The sequence below is a fragment of the Astatotilapia calliptera genome, chromosome 8 (assembly GCF_964374335.1).
Source record: "Astatotilapia calliptera chromosome 8, fAstCal68.1, whole genome shotgun sequence".
NCBI classification, from domain to species: Eukaryota; Metazoa; Chordata; class Actinopteri; order Cichliformes; family Cichlidae; genus Astatotilapia; species Astatotilapia calliptera.
Window position 1 is genome coordinate 291,992 of NC_137429.1, and position 18,101 is coordinate 310,092.

The following is an 18,101-nucleotide window of genomic DNA, read 5'->3' on the forward strand; positions in this document are numbered from 1 at the left end:
ACAGTGAGCTGCTTTCAGCCTAAGTCCTCAGGTGAACCTCAGCTCCGACCACGCCCTCTTTTTTCACCTTCAGAGCAAAAACTTTCCACAGGTTTCAGAAAATCACAGAGATTTTTCACTTCACTTCCAACAGGGAAAACACTCTCACCATGAAGCTGTCGCTGCGCAGGAAGCATGCGCAGTACGCTCAGCAAAGGTGTGTGTGTGTGTGAGAGAGAGAGAGAGAGAGCGGGGCGGGGTTATGGCTCCAGCTCTGACGTCAGCAGTCCTCCGTTCTCACACATGGACTCGGTGCTCGGTCCGCAGCCCGGTCAGGCACCGCCGCACGCGCACGCAGCAGGTCGTGTGTGCTGAGAGCAGCAACTTTTATTCTGAAAGGATTCCTTTCCGCGTGGACGTGAGGCCACAACGCGAGGACAGCGCTCACCTTACCGTGTCACACCTGCGGCTCTGCTCGGCTCGTTTCCCAGACTGAAGTCCCGATGCAAGGAGGCGTGATGGAGAAGATTTCCCGACACCCCGGCCCGCTCACCCCGCTCAGCCCGGGCTTCCTGCCCATGGCCACGCACGGAGTGCTCAAGTCGCTGCTGGAGAACCCAGTGAAGCTGCCGCTGCAGCACGAAGGTGAAGTGTGTGTGCGTGTGTGTGTGTGTGTGTGTGTGTGTGTGTGTGTGCGTGTGTGTGTGTGTGTGTGTGTGTGTGTGTGTGTGTGTGTGTGTGTGTCACATTTAAACTGTGCGTCAGCAGCAAAGTTTCCACAGCAGGAGAAGAAAGAAGAGTCAGTGTTTGCCGAGGTCACACGCGCACCGTGACAAACAAGCACCTGCAAACACACCTCTGCCTGTGTGTGGGGCAATAATTTAGTTTGAGGTGTGTGTCAGACTCGCTTCTCACGCAGAGCAGTTCGCAAACACGGAGGTCACAAGTGCAAATTCCCCGCGAGGAACCGGGGACGATTCTGCCAACCAGACTCTGTGTCATTTTTGGAGGATTTCAGGAAAGCGGCCCCGTGCTGCGCCCAGCTGTGAACTTCTGTTTTTCATGTTGCACAACAAGCGTCTGAATGTTACCCGGCTCGGGCTGATCGTTCATAATTCAAAGAGTGATCGGAAAATATCGATATTCTCCTTCAGATGCTTCTTTTCTGCAGCCAGCTGCCCGAAAGTCAAATATGTGAACGCGCCGTGAGACACGTCTCCTGTCACTGCACACAGGTCCTGTTCCTCTGGCCTGTACGTGATGTTTATAACATGTTTATGAGTTTGTATCGTCAGGTGTAGACGTGAGCTCCGATCAGTGATCATTGTCCTTTAATCGACGTCATGACCTCCAGATTTACCTGACACTTTTGATTCCGATTAGATCCATGTTGGAAGCGTCCTTTAATTTAAAGACACAGAAGAAAATATTCCAGAGCTCAGTTTTCTTGTTTCTTCACATCTCAGATGTTTTATTAAGTTATTACTGAAGCTCAGGTAATGAGTCACCTGTGTGTGCTCGTCCTGATGGACTCTGTTGGGCTTTGTGTGTGTCCGTGATTGGACTTTATCCACCCTCTCGGTTAATAACAAGGACTTTATTGAGAGCGTCGTGCAGCTGCTGGTTCAGGCCGTCAGAGTTCAGAGTATTTGGGGGTTTGAGGCTGCCGTCTCGCCCGTGTTTGGTTTCTTGTGGTCACGCTGAACCATCCTGACCTTGGCGGTCTGAGCCTGCTAAACAAGTTTTTGCTCTGGAGACGTGTCAGGCTGCGAGGGCGATGAAGTAAGTACAGCTTCCCCGTCATTATATCTGCATCACCTTTTCCTGTTTGGAGGTTTTTTAAATGATGACCTGAAACACCATGAACGATGACTCAGATTTCTACTTTTTGTTGAAGTTCACATGAAAAAAAGTTTAGCTTTAGTTTTTCAAGCTCTCAGAGGTCTTTGAGGGATGTTTGGGTAAATCTCAGGTGTTCATGCCAGAGCTGTGCAGTCATTTTGCTTCAGTTTATCCCCTCGAAACACTTTCTTTGTTCAGATGCCTAAAAACACGTAATCGTTTTTCCATGTTGTGTTATGCTGAGTTAACCTGATGCACAGTTAGCGGTAACTCTCACTTGTGACTTCAGTGAGTGCAACTTTAGTAAAATTGGTTCCACACCAGCCTCTGAAGAGCAGGGTGCTGATGCCAGGGTGGTGGACGGGTCAACAAAGCTCTGTGATATTTGATAACGACTTCCTTGTAATCAGACAAAGCAGTTCTTATGTTCAAACCTGACCAAACCTTCACCATCGTTTGTGGTAAATAAGACGAGAGTCATGTTAGCAGCAGGAAAACATCCTGAAGCGGGAGATTAGAAAACGTTCAGGTACAATCTGCTGCGGTCGAGCTGAAAGAAGAGTCAGAGTTCAGCTTCCTGTCATAGCAAACATCCTAAAATGAATTCAGATGTGTTTGACGGTTCTCAGTCATTTCATCAATACCAGAAAGCTTTAAAGGTGGAACACCAAGCAGCAGCTACCAGCTCACAGAGATTAACCCAAAATATCTTTTTATAGCTCCAGAGACCACCTTCACAGAGTGACTAATGCTGAGAGCAGCAGTTGCTCTTCGTATTTATAGCCTCGATCTGCTCCTCGTTTCTTTGTATTTCACAGAATATGAGGAGCAGGTTTACTGAAATACAGCACTGAAGCACAGTTTGTTGAACATTAGAAAGCTTGAGCACATTTATCCTTCAGTCTCTGAGCAGCTCTCTGTCATCTCTGTGAGGATCTCCAGGTTCTCCTTTGGATCTTCTTCTGAGCAGTCGTCTGTGAGATGATCCCACAGTTCTCTCCTGGTGCTTTTTTTAGTGCAGACCTTTGCTCTGTACCGTAAACCTCTAAAAGTTGGTCACTGTCACTGATTCACTCTCTCCATGTTCTTGTGCAGCTTTCAGCAAAGAGCACGAGAAGGAGAAAAACCTAGAAGAAGAGCGCAGCGCCCCCCAGTCGGCCTTCCTGGGCCCCACGCTGTGGGACAAAACCCTCCCCTACGATGGAGACACCTTTCAGCTGGAGTACATGGACCTGGAGGAGTTTCTGTCTGAGAACGGGATCCCCTCCAGCCCCTCCCATCACCACCACGACCACCACCCACCACACGCTCCACCACGCCAGCCGCCAATCATGACCCCAGCCCCTCCCACGCCAGCACCCTCAGTGATTGACCTTAGCAACCACGCCTCCGCCTCTGTGCACACGACTGTCGTCTCCCCGAACTGCCTGCACGGCAGCCCGGCAGCAGCAGGTAACACCAGCACACCTGGTTTCATTAACTTTATGACTTTGTTTTTAACACATGCAGCTGTTCAAATGAATCACTGTGGTTATTACCAGAGTATTACCTGGTGCAGGTACAGCACAGTGTCATCAGCATAGCAGTGAATTATGGGAATTTAAACCAGGAATAATGCAGAGCCCAGTATGGATCCTTGAAGCACTCTAAAAAGGATATATTTATATATATATTGTGGATATGCAGCCGGGGATGAATAAAGTATCTGTCTGGAGGATAATAAACTGTTTACAAAGACTGAAGAACCATCATGAGGTAAGAACCAGGCCAGTGCTGACGAATCACAGCAGCACATTTACACTCTTCAGATGATCCTCTTATATAAAAGTTTCATCAGCATTAAAGTGCAGTTTCTGGATGTTTTTAGAAGTTTGACCAAGATATGAGATAAGAGATAGTTACCAATCCTGTGACGCCTCTTTGAAGAAGGTCACTAGAAATATCACAGAGAGGAGGAACATCAACACGTAGAAGTGACCACATGATCCTGAACAGGCTGAGATGGTGAAAACAGTCAAACTCAGAGGTGCTTCCTCCCTCAGCAGCAGAACAAAGACCCACCGTCACTGAGCCGCTCCGTCTCCGTCTCGCACTGAAAACAAATCAGAGGCGTTTGTCCCTTTGAGACGGCAGACGCCCTCGACTGTGGGGCGGGGTCGCTGTTTGTTGAGGAAATGAAATGAATGAGCTTAAAGTAGACCAGCTTGTGCTGGTGATGCTCTCTTCTTCTCCTTCTTTGATTTTGGAACTAAAACATCTTACAACCCTTCGTCTTTAAAGTCATTTAAAATGATTGAAAATCCTCCAGTGGATGTTTTGTGTGCTCCGCTCGGGCCAGAGAACGTCACGTGACGCTGAGCGTAAAAGTTGGATTACAATCTGAAGCTTGTGGAGGCCGAGCTGAGATTTGCATGAAAAAAACTTTGTAAGAATAAAGTTCCCAGATTCAAAACATAAATGTTGTTTGTTTGAGGTTTTAACCAAAGAACCCATCAGCGTCGAGCTTTGGATGCTTTGAAAGCACAAAAACTCTCCCAGCAGCATCAACATTACTGAGTTTGATTAGAACTGCAGCTCAATGAAAACAAACCTCTGTGTGTGTGTGTGTGTGTGTGTGTGTGTGTGTGCATGTGTGTGTGTGCATGTGTGTGTGTGTGCGTGTGTGAGGATTATTAGTGGATGTGAATGTAAACACATGTTTGGAAGTGGGAGTCGCCCAGCCTGCTTCTGCTGCTGGGAACAGTATGTACTTGAACCAGTGATCTCATTTCATGTCCACCACACACACACACACTCGTGCACACACACACACACTCGCGCACACAGACACGCGGGGTCACATGTCTGTGCTGTCAGAGGCGCTTGTTTTCTTGAAGAGGAAGTCTGACCTCGCGGCATGAATCTAACACTTCTGAGTTTTCCTCGTGAGCGAATTCTCTCACCTGGGAGGTCACATGTGACCTCTCGACCAAACACACCTGAGCTCTTCTCACCTTTGCACAGCCGCCCACCTGATGAGCCGACTCTGCCTTGGCGATGAGGACGGTCTGCGGTTTGCTGTGTTTTTCTCTGTGGTGAAAGGCAGAATTGATGAGGAGGTATCAGGAGCAAAGGAGACGAGAACAGCGTGGAAATGACAAACACGTGACCCGCCGGCGCCCGCACGGTTCAAGTTTCCGCTCAAATGGTAAATGAAGACTTGGAAGTTTGAGACTGTTCACGCCAAAACACGCCAGCATAAACAGCTGGCAGCGCTGATGACGCCGGCTCGTAAGGTTTCACTCTTTCTTGCACCCCGCAGCTTCTCCTCGGCCGGCGCTAATCTGGGGCTCTGTCTCAAAATAGCAGCGTAATCTGTGGCATAATCTGGCATATTTGTATTCCCGCTTGGCCTGGTGACTGTGCAGCAGATAAGGAAGCAGGAACCAGCAGGGTCACGCAGGGTTCAGTGGAAAACAAACAGGGAGGAGGAGGAGCAGTGCAAACATCCTCATCCTGCCCGTCGGGTGGAGTCGCCTCAAAGCTTTGACCTGCAGCTGCTGCCGAGCATTTCAGAAATCATCCGAGAACTTTCAGTTTCACTAAAACCCCCCAGCCTTCGTCTGCCGTCCAGACAAACATGTTTTAGCTTTTAGAGAAGGTCAAAGGACAAAAGAAGCCAAAAAGCAGAAAGTGTACCTGAGCAAGTGCAGTTCAGGTGAAGCTAACAGCTACAGCCACCTGTGTCACCATCCACCTGTCAGTCAAAGAGGCCACGCCCCCAATAATGCAAACTTTATAGGTGACCAAACAGTTCATGTATCTGACTGTAAATGTGTTTGTTATGACACCAACTCGCTGCTGCCTCTGCTGGATGTCAGAGGAAGTGCAGGTTTGGTTGTCCTGTTATGACGGCGGGTGAAAGGCGGCGGCCTCGGAGTAAATTGAGCCCATCCATGTGATGCGTTAATCAAACTGTCTAGAGAGTGGCTACGGAGGCTCGCGCACGTGTCAGCGCGTCCTGTCAGCGTCACCTTTGAGGCAGTTAGCCCCCCCCCATCTGCAGCAGCTGCTCTTTGGGGCTGTTTGGCTGATCGCTGGAGCTGCTGCTCGCTTTCAATTTAATCAGAGCGATGCGAGCAAGCGCACGTACACCGTCTGACGAGGATCATCCAAGCGCCGGCTTCATTTCTGTAAGTGCCCCACCCCCGTCAGGGCAGGTAAAGAAGCACGGAGGGCTGCACGTGGTCTGAGCCAGGTGAGACCCTCCACAGGGTCAACAGGTCCAGCTTGAAACAGGTTAAATGTGGAGGATCAGAGCATCGGATAAGTCCAGGTTTCTATCTGGCTCTGCTCGTTACACACACACACTCACACACACACACACTCTCACACACACACACACACACACACACACACACACACTCTCACACACACACACACACACACACACACACACACACTCACACACACACACACACACACACACTCTCACACACACACACACACACACACACACACACACACACACACACACACACACACACACACACTCTCTCTGACCAGCTGGAGAGGAAAAACAAACAGCCTCTTCCAAGAAGTGCTGCTGAGGCAGGTGGGTTGCCGGTGGGGGGTGTTGGACCTTCACTGGGTTGCCGGTGGGGGGTGTTGGACCTTCACTCGTGGCGGCGCTGAGGGGTTGAGGCGCCGCCACCGCTTCATTAATCAAACCGTCAGATCTTCAGAAAATGGCGGCTCAGTGTTGGCGGCTGTTGCACGAGCACGCCGGGCGTCTTCTTGATCCCGAGCTGAGAGGTTCTCTCTGTTTAACAGAAGTTTGTTAGCAGCAGCAAAAAATACCAAGAAAAGATGAAAGGCTGTGTGACAGATCCACAGTGGGTTTGTCTGAGGCGTGGAGTTATATTGAGAGGTTAAGTTTCATATTAAAACACTGAAGCTAAACATTCAGTAACAGACAGCTGAGGTCCTGATCCTGTTTGTTTCTGTTGCCCTCAGATCAGCTCTTAAAACCACAAACTCAGAATAAAAAGTTCTTAATTTAACCGGATTTAATCTGAGTTTACGTTGGAAAAAGTAAAACAGTTTTAATCACAGCTTCTGTAATCTCTCTTTTTAAAATCCAAACCTTTTTACATGTAGATATATTTTAAAGCTTTTTGTGGCATAAATAGGCTTCCGTACCGACAGGTGATAACATTATTATTTTTCTTCACCTGTGAGTAAGACGGAGCTTTTGTTATCGTGCTAATGAAGCTGAGCAGGATTTCAGGTGCGGCTCTGTTGAGGCTGACAGTTTTCCTGATGAAGCTGTGGAAAAGGAAGAAAAGGAAACTGAAGGAGCTTCAACCTGCTGAACATTTTTATCACAACAACAGAAACGTCGGATAAAAGAAGAACTGTAACTGAGGAGGCTGAAACTTTGTCGTGTGCAGAGAAGACGTGATCGCTCTGAGCTCTTCCTCCATCCTCTGCACTCATCTCCTCATCAAAGGGAGCTCGCTGTTATGTATTCTCATTTTTTCCTATTTTCACCGGGTTAATGTGCCCACTTTTCCCGGCTCCTCTGCTCGCCCACAGAGCGCGGAGCAGACAGCGAGGCGATTATCAGATCACGGCTGAGCATCAGAGACTGAAATGCATCAGCACTCACCACCAAACACATCGAGCCCCATTTTTATGGTGAAATATTTCCTGCCTATCGCTGCAGCATACTTGCTCTCTGGCGGTTTGTCCCCACCTGGTGGCCACAGCTCAACACTGCAGCTCAGAATCCTGGACACAGACATAAACACACGTTTATGAGTTCTCTCTCTGTTCTATAGTAAAGAGTAGCTACAGCTGCATCTTCATATTTCACTTGCTCTGTTTTACCTGCAGCCGTCGGCTTTAGGCCCCGCCCACATCAGATAAGAAAGCAGTGAGTTATATTCAGAACCTTTGCCTCTGGTTATCTGCAGTCACATGACTCCTAACAGGAAGTGAAGCTGTTACACTTCACCACACTCGAGCAGGAGCTGTTTGTCACTGTGACTCTTCTTACAGGTTTCATAAATGGAGTCAATGTGTCATCTCCTCAGGACCAGTTTGAACCCAGTGAGTCTGATCAGCCCAGTCAGTTACACCAGCACCACAGACTTCATTAGTTATTGGGGGTCATGGGTGACACAGTGTGACTGAGGAACTGAACATGAAGCAGCATCATCTAATTCAGCGGTCTCCAACCTTTTTTGCGCCACGAACCGATTTATGCCCGACAATATTTTCACGGACCGGCCTTTAAGGTGTCGCGGATAAATACAACAAAATAAAACCAGTACCGGTACCAAAAAAAGAAGATTTATTCATACAGGGTGGCTGTAGCTCAGGTGGTAGAGCAGGTCATCTACTGATCGGAAGGTTGGTGGTTCGATTCCCGGCTTCCCCTAGTCTGCATGCCAAATATCCTTGGGCAAGATACTAACCTGAAATTGCTCTCCGATGCATTCATCGGAGTATGAATGTGTGTGAATGTCAGCTGTGCTGGTGTGAATGGGTGAATGCACAAGTTGTGTAAAGCGCTTTGAGTGCTCAGAACAGTGGAAAAGCGCTATATAAGAACTAGTCCATTTACCATAACACACGTGAAAAGACCCAGGAAAACCGAGTTAACGATAACAAAATAACGCTAAAAACCCTGAAAACCATACATTTCACACCGAGCCTCAACTCTCGCGGCCCGGTACCAAACGACTCACAGACCGGTACCGGTCCGAGGCCCGGGGGTTGGGGACCGCTGATCTAATTCTTAGATTCTTTCACAGGTCAAACGAGAGTCAAACTGTCTGCTCGTGTCTCCCTCTGTGTTACTCGTTAGTCACATGACCCCCAGTCTGAACCGTCCTCTGTTTCTCTTTCAGGCCTCTCAAACTCCAGAAACACCTCCAGCCCCATCGACCCAGACTCCATCCAGGTCCCCGTCAGCTTTGAGCCCGACCCAGCTGACCTGGCTCTGTCCAGCGTCCCGGGTCAGGAGATCTTCGACCCGCGCAAGCGCAAGTTCTCGGTCGAGGAGCTGAAACCGCAGCCGATGATCAAGAAGGCTCGAAAGGTCTTCATCCCAGACGAAATGAAGGTAACTTGGAGTTGGTTCTATCCCGATGAGCGGCTCAGATTTCGCTGTAATTCCCAGTCTGACCTGAGGGTGGCGGTGTTCAGAGAGGGTTAGAGAATAATAAGCAGCAGAAGTTCAGCGTGAATGAAAAGGTTTTATCGTCAGAACGCTTCAGTTTGACTGAGTTATATGATTATGTGGAATCGGTTACATGAGACGAAGCGCCTCAGGTCAGAGTTCAGATGTTTGAGTGACGCAGCAGAGGCACTCGTCCTCGGGTTCTCCTGGATGTGATGTGAATGCCTGCAGGCCGGCAGATCCATTAGGGCTGATTAGTCGGCGCGGCTTAAAGCTGCACAGCATGCTGGGACAGAACGAGCTGGCTTCTTGCTCTCCTATTGGCTGGCAGAGGTCTCGGGGTTAAGAGGCTTATGTTAGTGTGAATGAGGGAGCGGAGACGTTGCTGTGAGGTCGGGCTCAGAGGATTTGGCTTTTAATTTGTTCAAATGAAACACGGCTCTGTGTGCGAGCGCAGGAGGAAACGTGCGCGGCGTTTAGTCATCCACACTCGGTCCTTCAAACAGAGACAAGGACTCAGATAAGCACACCAAACTCACCGTTTACGCTTCCTCCTGCTTTGTGTGCTCACGACCTTTGAGGCGTTCACGTGGTCACGATCAGAAATATCAGAGTCAGAGAGGCTGAGATGGCTTGCACATGTGCAGAGGAGGGAGGGCGGCTGTGCTGGATGAAGGATGCTGAACGTGGAGCTCAGAGAGGATTCATGGATGCAGGATTAGAGTGAGATGGAGGCAGGTCATTACAGTTTACCACCTTGTTTGATATGAAGAATTTTAGGGGTTTTTATTTCTTGTGAGTTTCTGCGACAACGACTTTATACAGCAAAGTAAACCCTGACAATCTGATGGCCCCGTATGAGCGAGTACTCGGCGACAGTGGGAAGGAAAAACTCCCTTTTAACAGGAAGAAACCTCCAGTAGCACCAGACCCAGGGAGGGGCGGCGGTGGGGGTGAGGGGAGGTTCAGGGAGGCAAAATTTGAACGTGCTAAAAAGCTGATTATTATTTTCTCTGAAGTAATCCTTCCTGTTTTCCGCTGTTCTTCGAGCAGGATGACAAATACTGGGCCCGGCGCAGGAAGAACAATTTAGCTGCTAAGCGCTCCCGGGACGCCCGACGCCTCAAGGAAAACCAGATCGCCATCCGGGCCAGCTTCCTGGAGAAGGAGAACTCTGCTCTGAGGCAGGAAGTGGCCGACCTGCGGAAAGAGCTCGGACGCACCAAGAATATCCTCGCCAAGTACGAGGCCCAGCACGGGCCGCTGTGAGGGCGCGGGACACACACATGTACAGAGTTCACACACACACACACCGCCAGCCAGCTCGTCTCACGGCTCCGAAGGGCTCGACTCACGGCAGGTTAGTCTGTGGACCAATCAGATCAGAAACACGTAGGACACGCCTCCTCTCTGATTTTGATTCTGCCTCAAAACGTTCAGTTTTAAAACGCGTTCGCTGGGGACTACTTTCAGCGGCGGATGAATCCACACTGGTGCTGTAAAATGACACACGATGCAACATATTTATAGTTTTGTTTTTTTCCCGTGCGCTGGCTTCACATGACTTCCTGTTTGAGTCGAGCCCGTTACTCAGAACTCTTACACACACACACCTGTCGGGGCGTGTCTTCAGCCCTGTGAACTCTTCTCATGGACTCCACTAACACTCACTTGACCTCTGACCCCTGCTCTCCCAATGTCTGGCAGCTCCTCCCCCTGCAGGTGTGAACACACCTGTAAATGAATGTGTACTGCCTCCTGCCTCTTAGCTCCTGCTCTCTGTTAATTTTTCTGTCGGGCCCTCAGCACTGTTTCACATTCACACTAACTTTAACCTGACTTCTCTTTTTTAAACAAGTGCCCAAAATGCCAAAAGTTTTATAGCAGGAAATGTTTTTATATTTGTGAGGATAATCAGAGGTAAGCGTCTTCAGGGAGTTCAGACACGGTTGGGCGCGGTTTTGGAGCCCCCTAGTGGGTGAGGGGAGCTCAGCAGCCAGTCCGGTCACTTAAAGGGTCTGGCTGCATGTTTTGACCTTTGACCTTCACTTTAGCATGTTCATGTTTGTGTTCAATAGGAAAGCTGCTTCAGGTTTCTCTGAGCGCTCCGCCAATGAAAAACAAGCAAGATTAAAGAGATAAAATGCACTTAAATTTATCTTAAAACAATAAAAAACAAATTAAGAACAAACTTTAAGAAAATGGTTCAAATGAGAAGAAACTTTAAAGCGGTAAAAACTAACCTGAAATCAGAGTGCTGTGCCGATCGAGACGTTCTTCATCGCCACACTCTTCACATCCTGGTTCAGTAAATGTTTGGAAAGGTTGATTCCATAAAAAGGAGATATCTTTTCTGGCGGCAGCATCATCTTCGTCTCTTCTCTTTCTGTTTCTTCAAATAAGATCTAATCCGGCGTGTTTCCAGGGTTCGCCTCGCACTCTTGCTTATTTCGGGTAAATGTAGGAAGATGGAGGTGAGCGTGGGGGTTTCTGCAGCGACTGTCCTGCTTCTCATCTTCACGACTTTACCATCACCTTTTTTGTGCACGAATGAAGCCGCGTTGAAGTTACGTGTTCAAACCAAGCCGTGCTGACAGCTGATTAATGCTCAGCTGTCATGTTTTTGTCTTTCTGTGAAAGTTTGAATTTGTTTTAGAGCAAATTTAAAAATGAAATTATTTAGCACACCTGCTGTCGGTCAGAGCTTTACTCTTCAGGTACTTTATCGTTAAACAACTCCCTCTTCTGCTCGTTTCCACCTCCGATATTTTTATTCTTGGAGCTTTAATAATCTTTAAACATGTTCAGTTCAGAGAGAGAGGAGCTGAGAACTAGATCCAGTTTCAGCTCCTCTCTCTTTAAAAGCCTCCTCTCTTCTGATTGGCCAGCTGCTGGAAGCCTGCTGACGCCTGCTGTGGCAGTTTTCAAACATAAGACTGATCGTATGGATTTAATGTCAACGTGTATTAAGGTAATTAATTGAAACTTTACCACGTTTGATAAGCGTTACAGCGGCAGCCAATCGAAAGAACCCTGCCTAGAATGGGCGGGGCTAAGGTGGCTTGTTATGAACAGATCTGGTACAAGATAAGTAAAGATTATTTTGAAGTGTAAATCATGCAAAGCTGCTCTAGCAGGAAGTGAGCGGAAGAGTCCAAACAGTTCCTTGACTTCTGATTGGTTGTTTTTCTTGTTCCTGTTTTAAAATAAGAAAAAAAAAGAAAAAGAAAAGGTGATTATAAATAAACATCCCGATAAGCTGAGACGCGGTACGAGTTTCTCTGACTCTTCTTCGCCGTGTTTTTGGAAACTCGCTCCGTTTGAGTGCAATAGATGTCAGGCGTGAACTTTGACTTTTGTTTCCCACGTAGCTCAGCGACGCCCCCCGGTGGCCGAGTGAGACATGAATGTATATTTGGGTGCGTGGTGTCGTCTTATACTGTGGGTTCACTTCAGTACTCTTTACTACAGACCAAAAGACCACAGTGTATACAGGATATATTGATACACATGACAGGGTTTAATGTTTATACAGAGTTATTCTTCTTGTTTTGTACAGTCTGTTTTCCTACGTAGATATTTCCCGTGTATTTTGGAAATCCTTTCATAAATCTGAAGCGTATGTATATCACACATATATATTATTACAGTGGCGTGCCCGGCCGGGGCATGCGATGCATGGGCATTAACCTACCAGCTTCATTTTGCGTCTCACCCTGTTCTACCCCACCCTCAGCACACCTGGGCAGGTCCCTTTAGTTTCATGACTGTGTTTGGCCCAGAGGAATGTAACCCCCCCCCCAACATGAAGCCCTCTTTTCTTTTCTTTTTTTTTGTATTCTGCCTTTTTATCGTTTGCTGTGGTTTCTCTTTCTGCCTCCTCCTGTTTGACTCTCTGTTCACAGAAACCTTTTCTGTCCTTGATTCTGTTTCTCATGATCAAAATAATAAATACAAGTTTAAATACCATCCATGTTGAGCTTCTTTTGTCCCCGTCTGTAGTGACAGGTGCAGAAACCAGATGAACGGGCGAGTTGATCGGGTCCGGTTTATATCCTGACATCTTTGTCATCTCTCTGTGCTGCTCTCTGCCTCGGTCTCTTTCAAAATAAAAGCTAAAGTGAATCCTTAAAAAGGACAGTCAATAAACATAAATAAAAAAAATGAACAAATAAGAGTTTAACAAACATAAAAGGGAAGGGAGAAGTAATAAGAAAATTAATGAGTAAAAACATAATCAAAATATAAACAAAACAATTTAAAGAATTTATAAATAGAGAAACAAAAAATAAGGGTGAAAATAAAATTAAAATGAAAAAATAAAGTTACTAATATAAAAAATATTAAATTTTAAATTTTGGGAATGATTAAAGTTTAAATATAATTAATAATAAAAAGGACTGGATACAAATGTTAATGTTAAATGTTTTAAATGGAAATTATTGAAGGGAAATTATAAGTAATGACCAAAAAGTAAATCAGTGTTTAAATATGTGAATTTCACTTTATGTTCTACAGAATGAAACTTTTGTTTTTAACTTTAGTTATTTTTAATATTTATATATTATTGTTTATTTTGGCACTTTTGGTCCTCTGTAATCTGAGCGTTTGAGTCATCACTTCTTCTTCTTCTTTCTTTTGTTGCCTGTCCCGTTGAGAAAGATGCCCAACGGATTTACTTTACCACGTGGATCATCACGGCCTTCCCGTATTGGTCCATTTGATTAACCTTTGTTACTATTATTTATTTATTTTATTTTATTTTAAGTTATTACAGACATGACCGGGGGATGGGAAAGGAAGAAAGAAAGAGAGGAAGAGGGTTTCCTCACTTCTAAATGTGTCTATTCATGCTTCAGCTAATTTAGCATAATTATTCATTCATAGGTTAACTGATGAATCCAAACTGCCCATAGGTGTGAGTGCGGGAGTGAATGTGAGTGTGAATGGTTGTCTGTCCCTGTGTGTTGGCCCTGCGACAGACTGGCGACCTGTCCAGGGTGGACCCCGCCTCTCGCCCAGCTGGGATAGGCTCCAGCGCCCCCGCGACCCTGAAAAGGATAAGCGGAAGCAAATGGATGGATGGATATTAATTTATTTTTATAGATTTTTTTATACAAGAAGCAAACATGGAAGTTTTCTTTGTGTTGCCGGAATATTCTGGAGTTCTTGTTGATCAGCAGATGTATTTGTACTAAAAGATGAAGAGAAGATGATTTATGCTTCATTTGAACCTGTATGACTCATCCAGTCTCATACAAATAAAGTTATTATTCAAATGTGCTCCTATGAACACGAGGATCATTTCTTTTGTGGTTTGATGTAAAGTTCATGTGTCCTCGTGGTGAAGGCCGTTAGAAAAACCTCCACAAAAGCTCAGACGGCTGATGACCACAAGGAGGCAGCACCTTCCTTTGAACCCTTTCATAATAAATGTCAGTAAATATACAGTGCATCTGAGTGTGATCACAGTGCTTATTTCAGCATGTTGTATCTGACACAGCTCAGTGACCCATCCTGTCTGTTTACTTCACCCTCAACTTTTTTCTCTTTTCTCGCCTCCCCTGTTTGTTTTCCCATTTCTCTCCTTTCTTCTCATCTTTCACCCCCGTCTGCTCCAGCATAACATCCACAAACAAAATAATCTGAATAATGAAATAAAATCATTAAAATAAAAACATTAACAGGGGAGCCTACAGAGAGTCCGCGGTGCTCCTCTTGGGACAGGACAGGTTAAATAAAGAAATACAAAACACAACTGAAGTTTAATAAAATACAAAATAAAAGAATAAAAACCCACAACAGCAATCGTGTGTTTAAATCACATGATTGCCATTGTGTTTTATTCAGTGTCCTTTCTCTTTTGTAGCATTTTTCTATTTGCTGGTATTTTCTGAAGTTGTAGTGTGTTTGACATTTCAGGGCCACCGTAGCTTCCACCTGTTCCATGTTTACCTGTCAGCTCCTCAGGTGTGTCCAACCTTTACTCTGGTTTGGATCTTTGTTGGGACTCTTGTTAATTAACCTGCAGCCCAGATTATACTCAGCCTACAGCTAACAACACTTCATCTCTCTCTCCGTCTCTGACAGTCTCACATTAATCTTATTTCACTCTCTCTTGGAAACACCAACTTTTCTGGGACAAAATGTACAGAAGGAAACATTTTGTGCAGCAGTGAGGAGGCTGTAACCAGCAGCAGAGTGAGATAGTTTTTCATTTATTACTCATTAGTTCTTCTCACTGTCATCTGTGGAAGCAGTGCAAGCCTTCAGGAGAAGAATGAACTCGTTTAGCAGAGGTGTGCATTAACCTGCCAATCAGACTGAATGGCTCATTAAGTGAAGGGGCCCTGTTAATGGAAACGAAGGACCACTTTGTGAGTGATTATGCACAGGTGAGGAAGCTTTAGGGGTTAAACAACTGATGTCAAGCCATTTTAGAGACTTTAATTATAAGCTGAATCGTCCCTTTCAGGGCGAGGATAAATATTTCTAATTCCTGCAAAACATTTTAAACTTCATTCATGATTTAAGGCCGCTGGCGTGCGTTATCCTAAAAATCAGGTCCCTCATACAGAGATGTGACTGCTGACTCTTTGGGTCGAGTGCTGCTTTAATCCCGGTGTACACCCACACGCAGATTTCTTCTGATTCATGCAGTCACGTAGATGAACGCCTGTATCGCCCCACTCAGCTGGAAATGTCATTATGTAATGCCACTTTCTCAAAGTGGAAGGCAGCAGATCAGGATGTTCTGCTAATCCCACAGTTCAGACCATCACACGCTGACAGCTGAGCACTTTTCAGTCATTTCAGACTGAGCGAGAACACACAATACCCCCTACAGAGTGTTTTAGTCCTAATGTACCGCAGCATGATGTTGTCATTTTCCCCTTCAGAGCTTAGCAAAATATTTGAACCAATGTCCGCTAGCAGGCTAACTCCCCCATGTTAGCTATTGCTGTAGAAGATAAATGATGTGATTTAGTGATGCTGAAAGAAAAACTGTCTAACAGAAGTTAGTATCACAGTCACGCTAGTTGCTGAAGTAATTTGGCGAGCTAGCCAACTAGCATTTCTGCTCAGGTATGACTTTTTCACCAGAATGTTATATTTAGCCAGCTAGCTTTAGCTTAGCTACGCTATATAACTTTAGTGATTATGGCTAACATTAACTGATTAAAATAATTTGAACATGACCAGCTTGGGTGAATTAGCCAAAGTCAAACCTTGCAGTTTTTCAGTGTTAGCAGAAGAAGGATGGGTAACAGTCATCTTCATGGACCTTCTGCTGGCTAATGTTACCAAACATTAATTTAATGTCATGGTGCTGGGTTGGTGACCCAGTGGTTTATGAGTTTTGTACTTTTGGTTTCTTCACATGGTGTTAAGTTCCTTAGTCTTTTAGTGTTTCTTCAGTTCTAGTTTTTGGCTTTGTTATGTGGCTTCCCTGTGTTCTGGGTTCCATGGTTGCTGTCTCCCCATCAGCTTTATCTCCTAGTCAAATCCGTGTCTGATATGTTTCCTGTTTTACTTTGAAAGTCTGTGTCCTATGTCAATGTATTGAGTTTTGCTTCACCTTGGTCTTGTCCTGTCTGATTACTCCCAGCTGTGCTCTCCTTCTGTGCCTCGTTCCCCTCGTTATCCCTCAGTGTATTTAAGCCCCGTGTTTGTCAGCGCATTGTCTGTGTTCCATCCCTCAGGTCAGGTTAAGTGTAGCGGGTGGAGGAGTTCATGCATGTCATGTTAGCGAATTCATGTAATTCATAGTTTCTTCATGCACCTGTACGAGTCGTGCACACAGTCATTTTTAGGTTTTGGTTTAGCTCTCGCCACTGTCTCATTGTAGCTTTTGTTTTGTACCCTTGTTATTCAGCCATAATAAACGGCTCGCCCTTGTTTAAAGTTACTCCCATCTCCTCACCTGTGTCCGCGCCTGGGTCCACACACCTTCACTCAGTCTGCCCTGCAGACCGTGACATTTAACTGCTAATAGAGATAAATGATTACAAGCTGTGTCCCAAAACTGAGGCTGCATTTGTAGGCCGATTACGTCACAGCCAGGCGACGAAGGCGGTCCCAATTCGAAGGCTGCTCCAAACACGGGAGACAAAGGCCGGGTCCTCCAAAGGATGCAGCCTAGGCTTTGGGACACAGCGCCTGTATCCCAATTCAGGGTCTGCAGCCTTAAAGTACGCAGCCTCAATGATCCTCAAGGGCCGCGTACTTAAAGACCGCTGAGGCCGGAAGTGCGAGGCTTGTGTAATGGGACAGTCAAGCCTCCGTTGCACTGATACTGTTGTTTGTCAACAAAGTTTAAAAAAAAAAAGCATCCGTCGCGCTACCCAGGTTGCCTAGCAACCATGATACTAACAGCTGGAAACGTGTCATACAGCTGTGTTTGACAGAAATGAAGGAGAACATATTTTGTTCATTTGTTTGTTTCTACATGAGCTTTGATCATTCTCTGTGAGATTAAGCTCAGCTATTGAACGGCGTATATTTTAAAGTAAAGGCTTTAAAACCAAGTTAGTACAAATGTCATTAATGTCACATGACTTTGCTGACATGTGGCCAACAGTAATGTTTTAATGTTCTTCGTTATTAAACATTTGCACATAAATAAGTGACATAATATTCAGTACTTAAAGTTTGCTCTTCGGCCGCCCCTCATCCGCCGTTTTTTTCGGCAAATTTATCCACACCGACTGCCGTACTATGAATTGTGGGATATATGGGACCACGAAGTCTACACTGCTACAGCCTTAAAATTCAGGGAAATGAAGGACGCATTTGAGGGCCGCATTTCGAGCAGCCTTTGAATTGGGACAGCCTTACGCTGTGACGTAATCGGCCTTGAAATGTGGCCTTTAAGGCTGCAGACCCTGAATTGGGATACAGCCAGCTACAGTAGCTATATGTATCCTGTGTAAGGTCACATCAGTTTCTAGTTTGTTTCCTTATGTGGAGTTTGAGTTGATCTTCTGCTTGTTTGGTGACTTTAGCGATTAGTGGACTTGATTTGTAAGCTAGCATTAGCTCATGTTGTTCACTGTTGCTGTGAGCGTCACTCTGAGTATAAATGTCACATGCAGTGGAGATGTATTAAAAT

General features: G+C 45.9%; 1 protein-coding gene across 2 annotated transcripts; it reads left to right on the forward strand.

Annotated features, from left to right (window-relative positions):
• The first annotated feature begins 254 nt into the window (after window positions 1-254).
• Window positions 255-14,272, forward strand: hlfb (HLF transcription factor, PAR bZIP family member b). Of its 2 annotated transcripts, none has more exons than XM_026177786.2 (4): window positions 255-624; window positions 2,917-3,273; window positions 8,718-8,932; window positions 10,040-14,272. In XM_026177786.2, the coding sequence occupies exons 1-4, from the start codon at window positions 483-485 to the stop codon at window positions 10,256-10,258; spliced, it is 933 nt and encodes a 310-aa protein (XP_026033571.2). In that variant the 5' UTR covers window positions 255-482; the 3' UTR covers window positions 10,259-14,272. The 2 variants fall into 2 exon arrangements, with proteins under 2 accessions (XP_026033571.2, XP_026033572.2); XM_026177787.2 differs by having other exon boundaries at window positions 10,043-14,272.
• Window positions 14,273-18,101: the final 3,829 nt, after the last annotated feature.

Excerpts from the sequence above, each read along its gene's own strand:
- hlfb (XM_026177786.2), top strand. The coding sequence starts at position 483 with ATGCAAGGAGGCGTGATGGAGAAGATTTCCCGACACCCCGGCCCGCTC. Across the intron at positions 625-2,916 it reads GCTGCCGCTGCAGCACGAAG|CTTTCAGCAAAGAGCACGAG; the intron begins GTGAAGTGTGTG and ends GTTCTTGTGCAG. Across the intron at positions 8,933-10,039 it reads TCATCCCAGACGAAATGAAG|CAGGATGACAAATACTGGGC; the intron begins GTAACTTGGAGT and ends CTGTTCTTCGAG.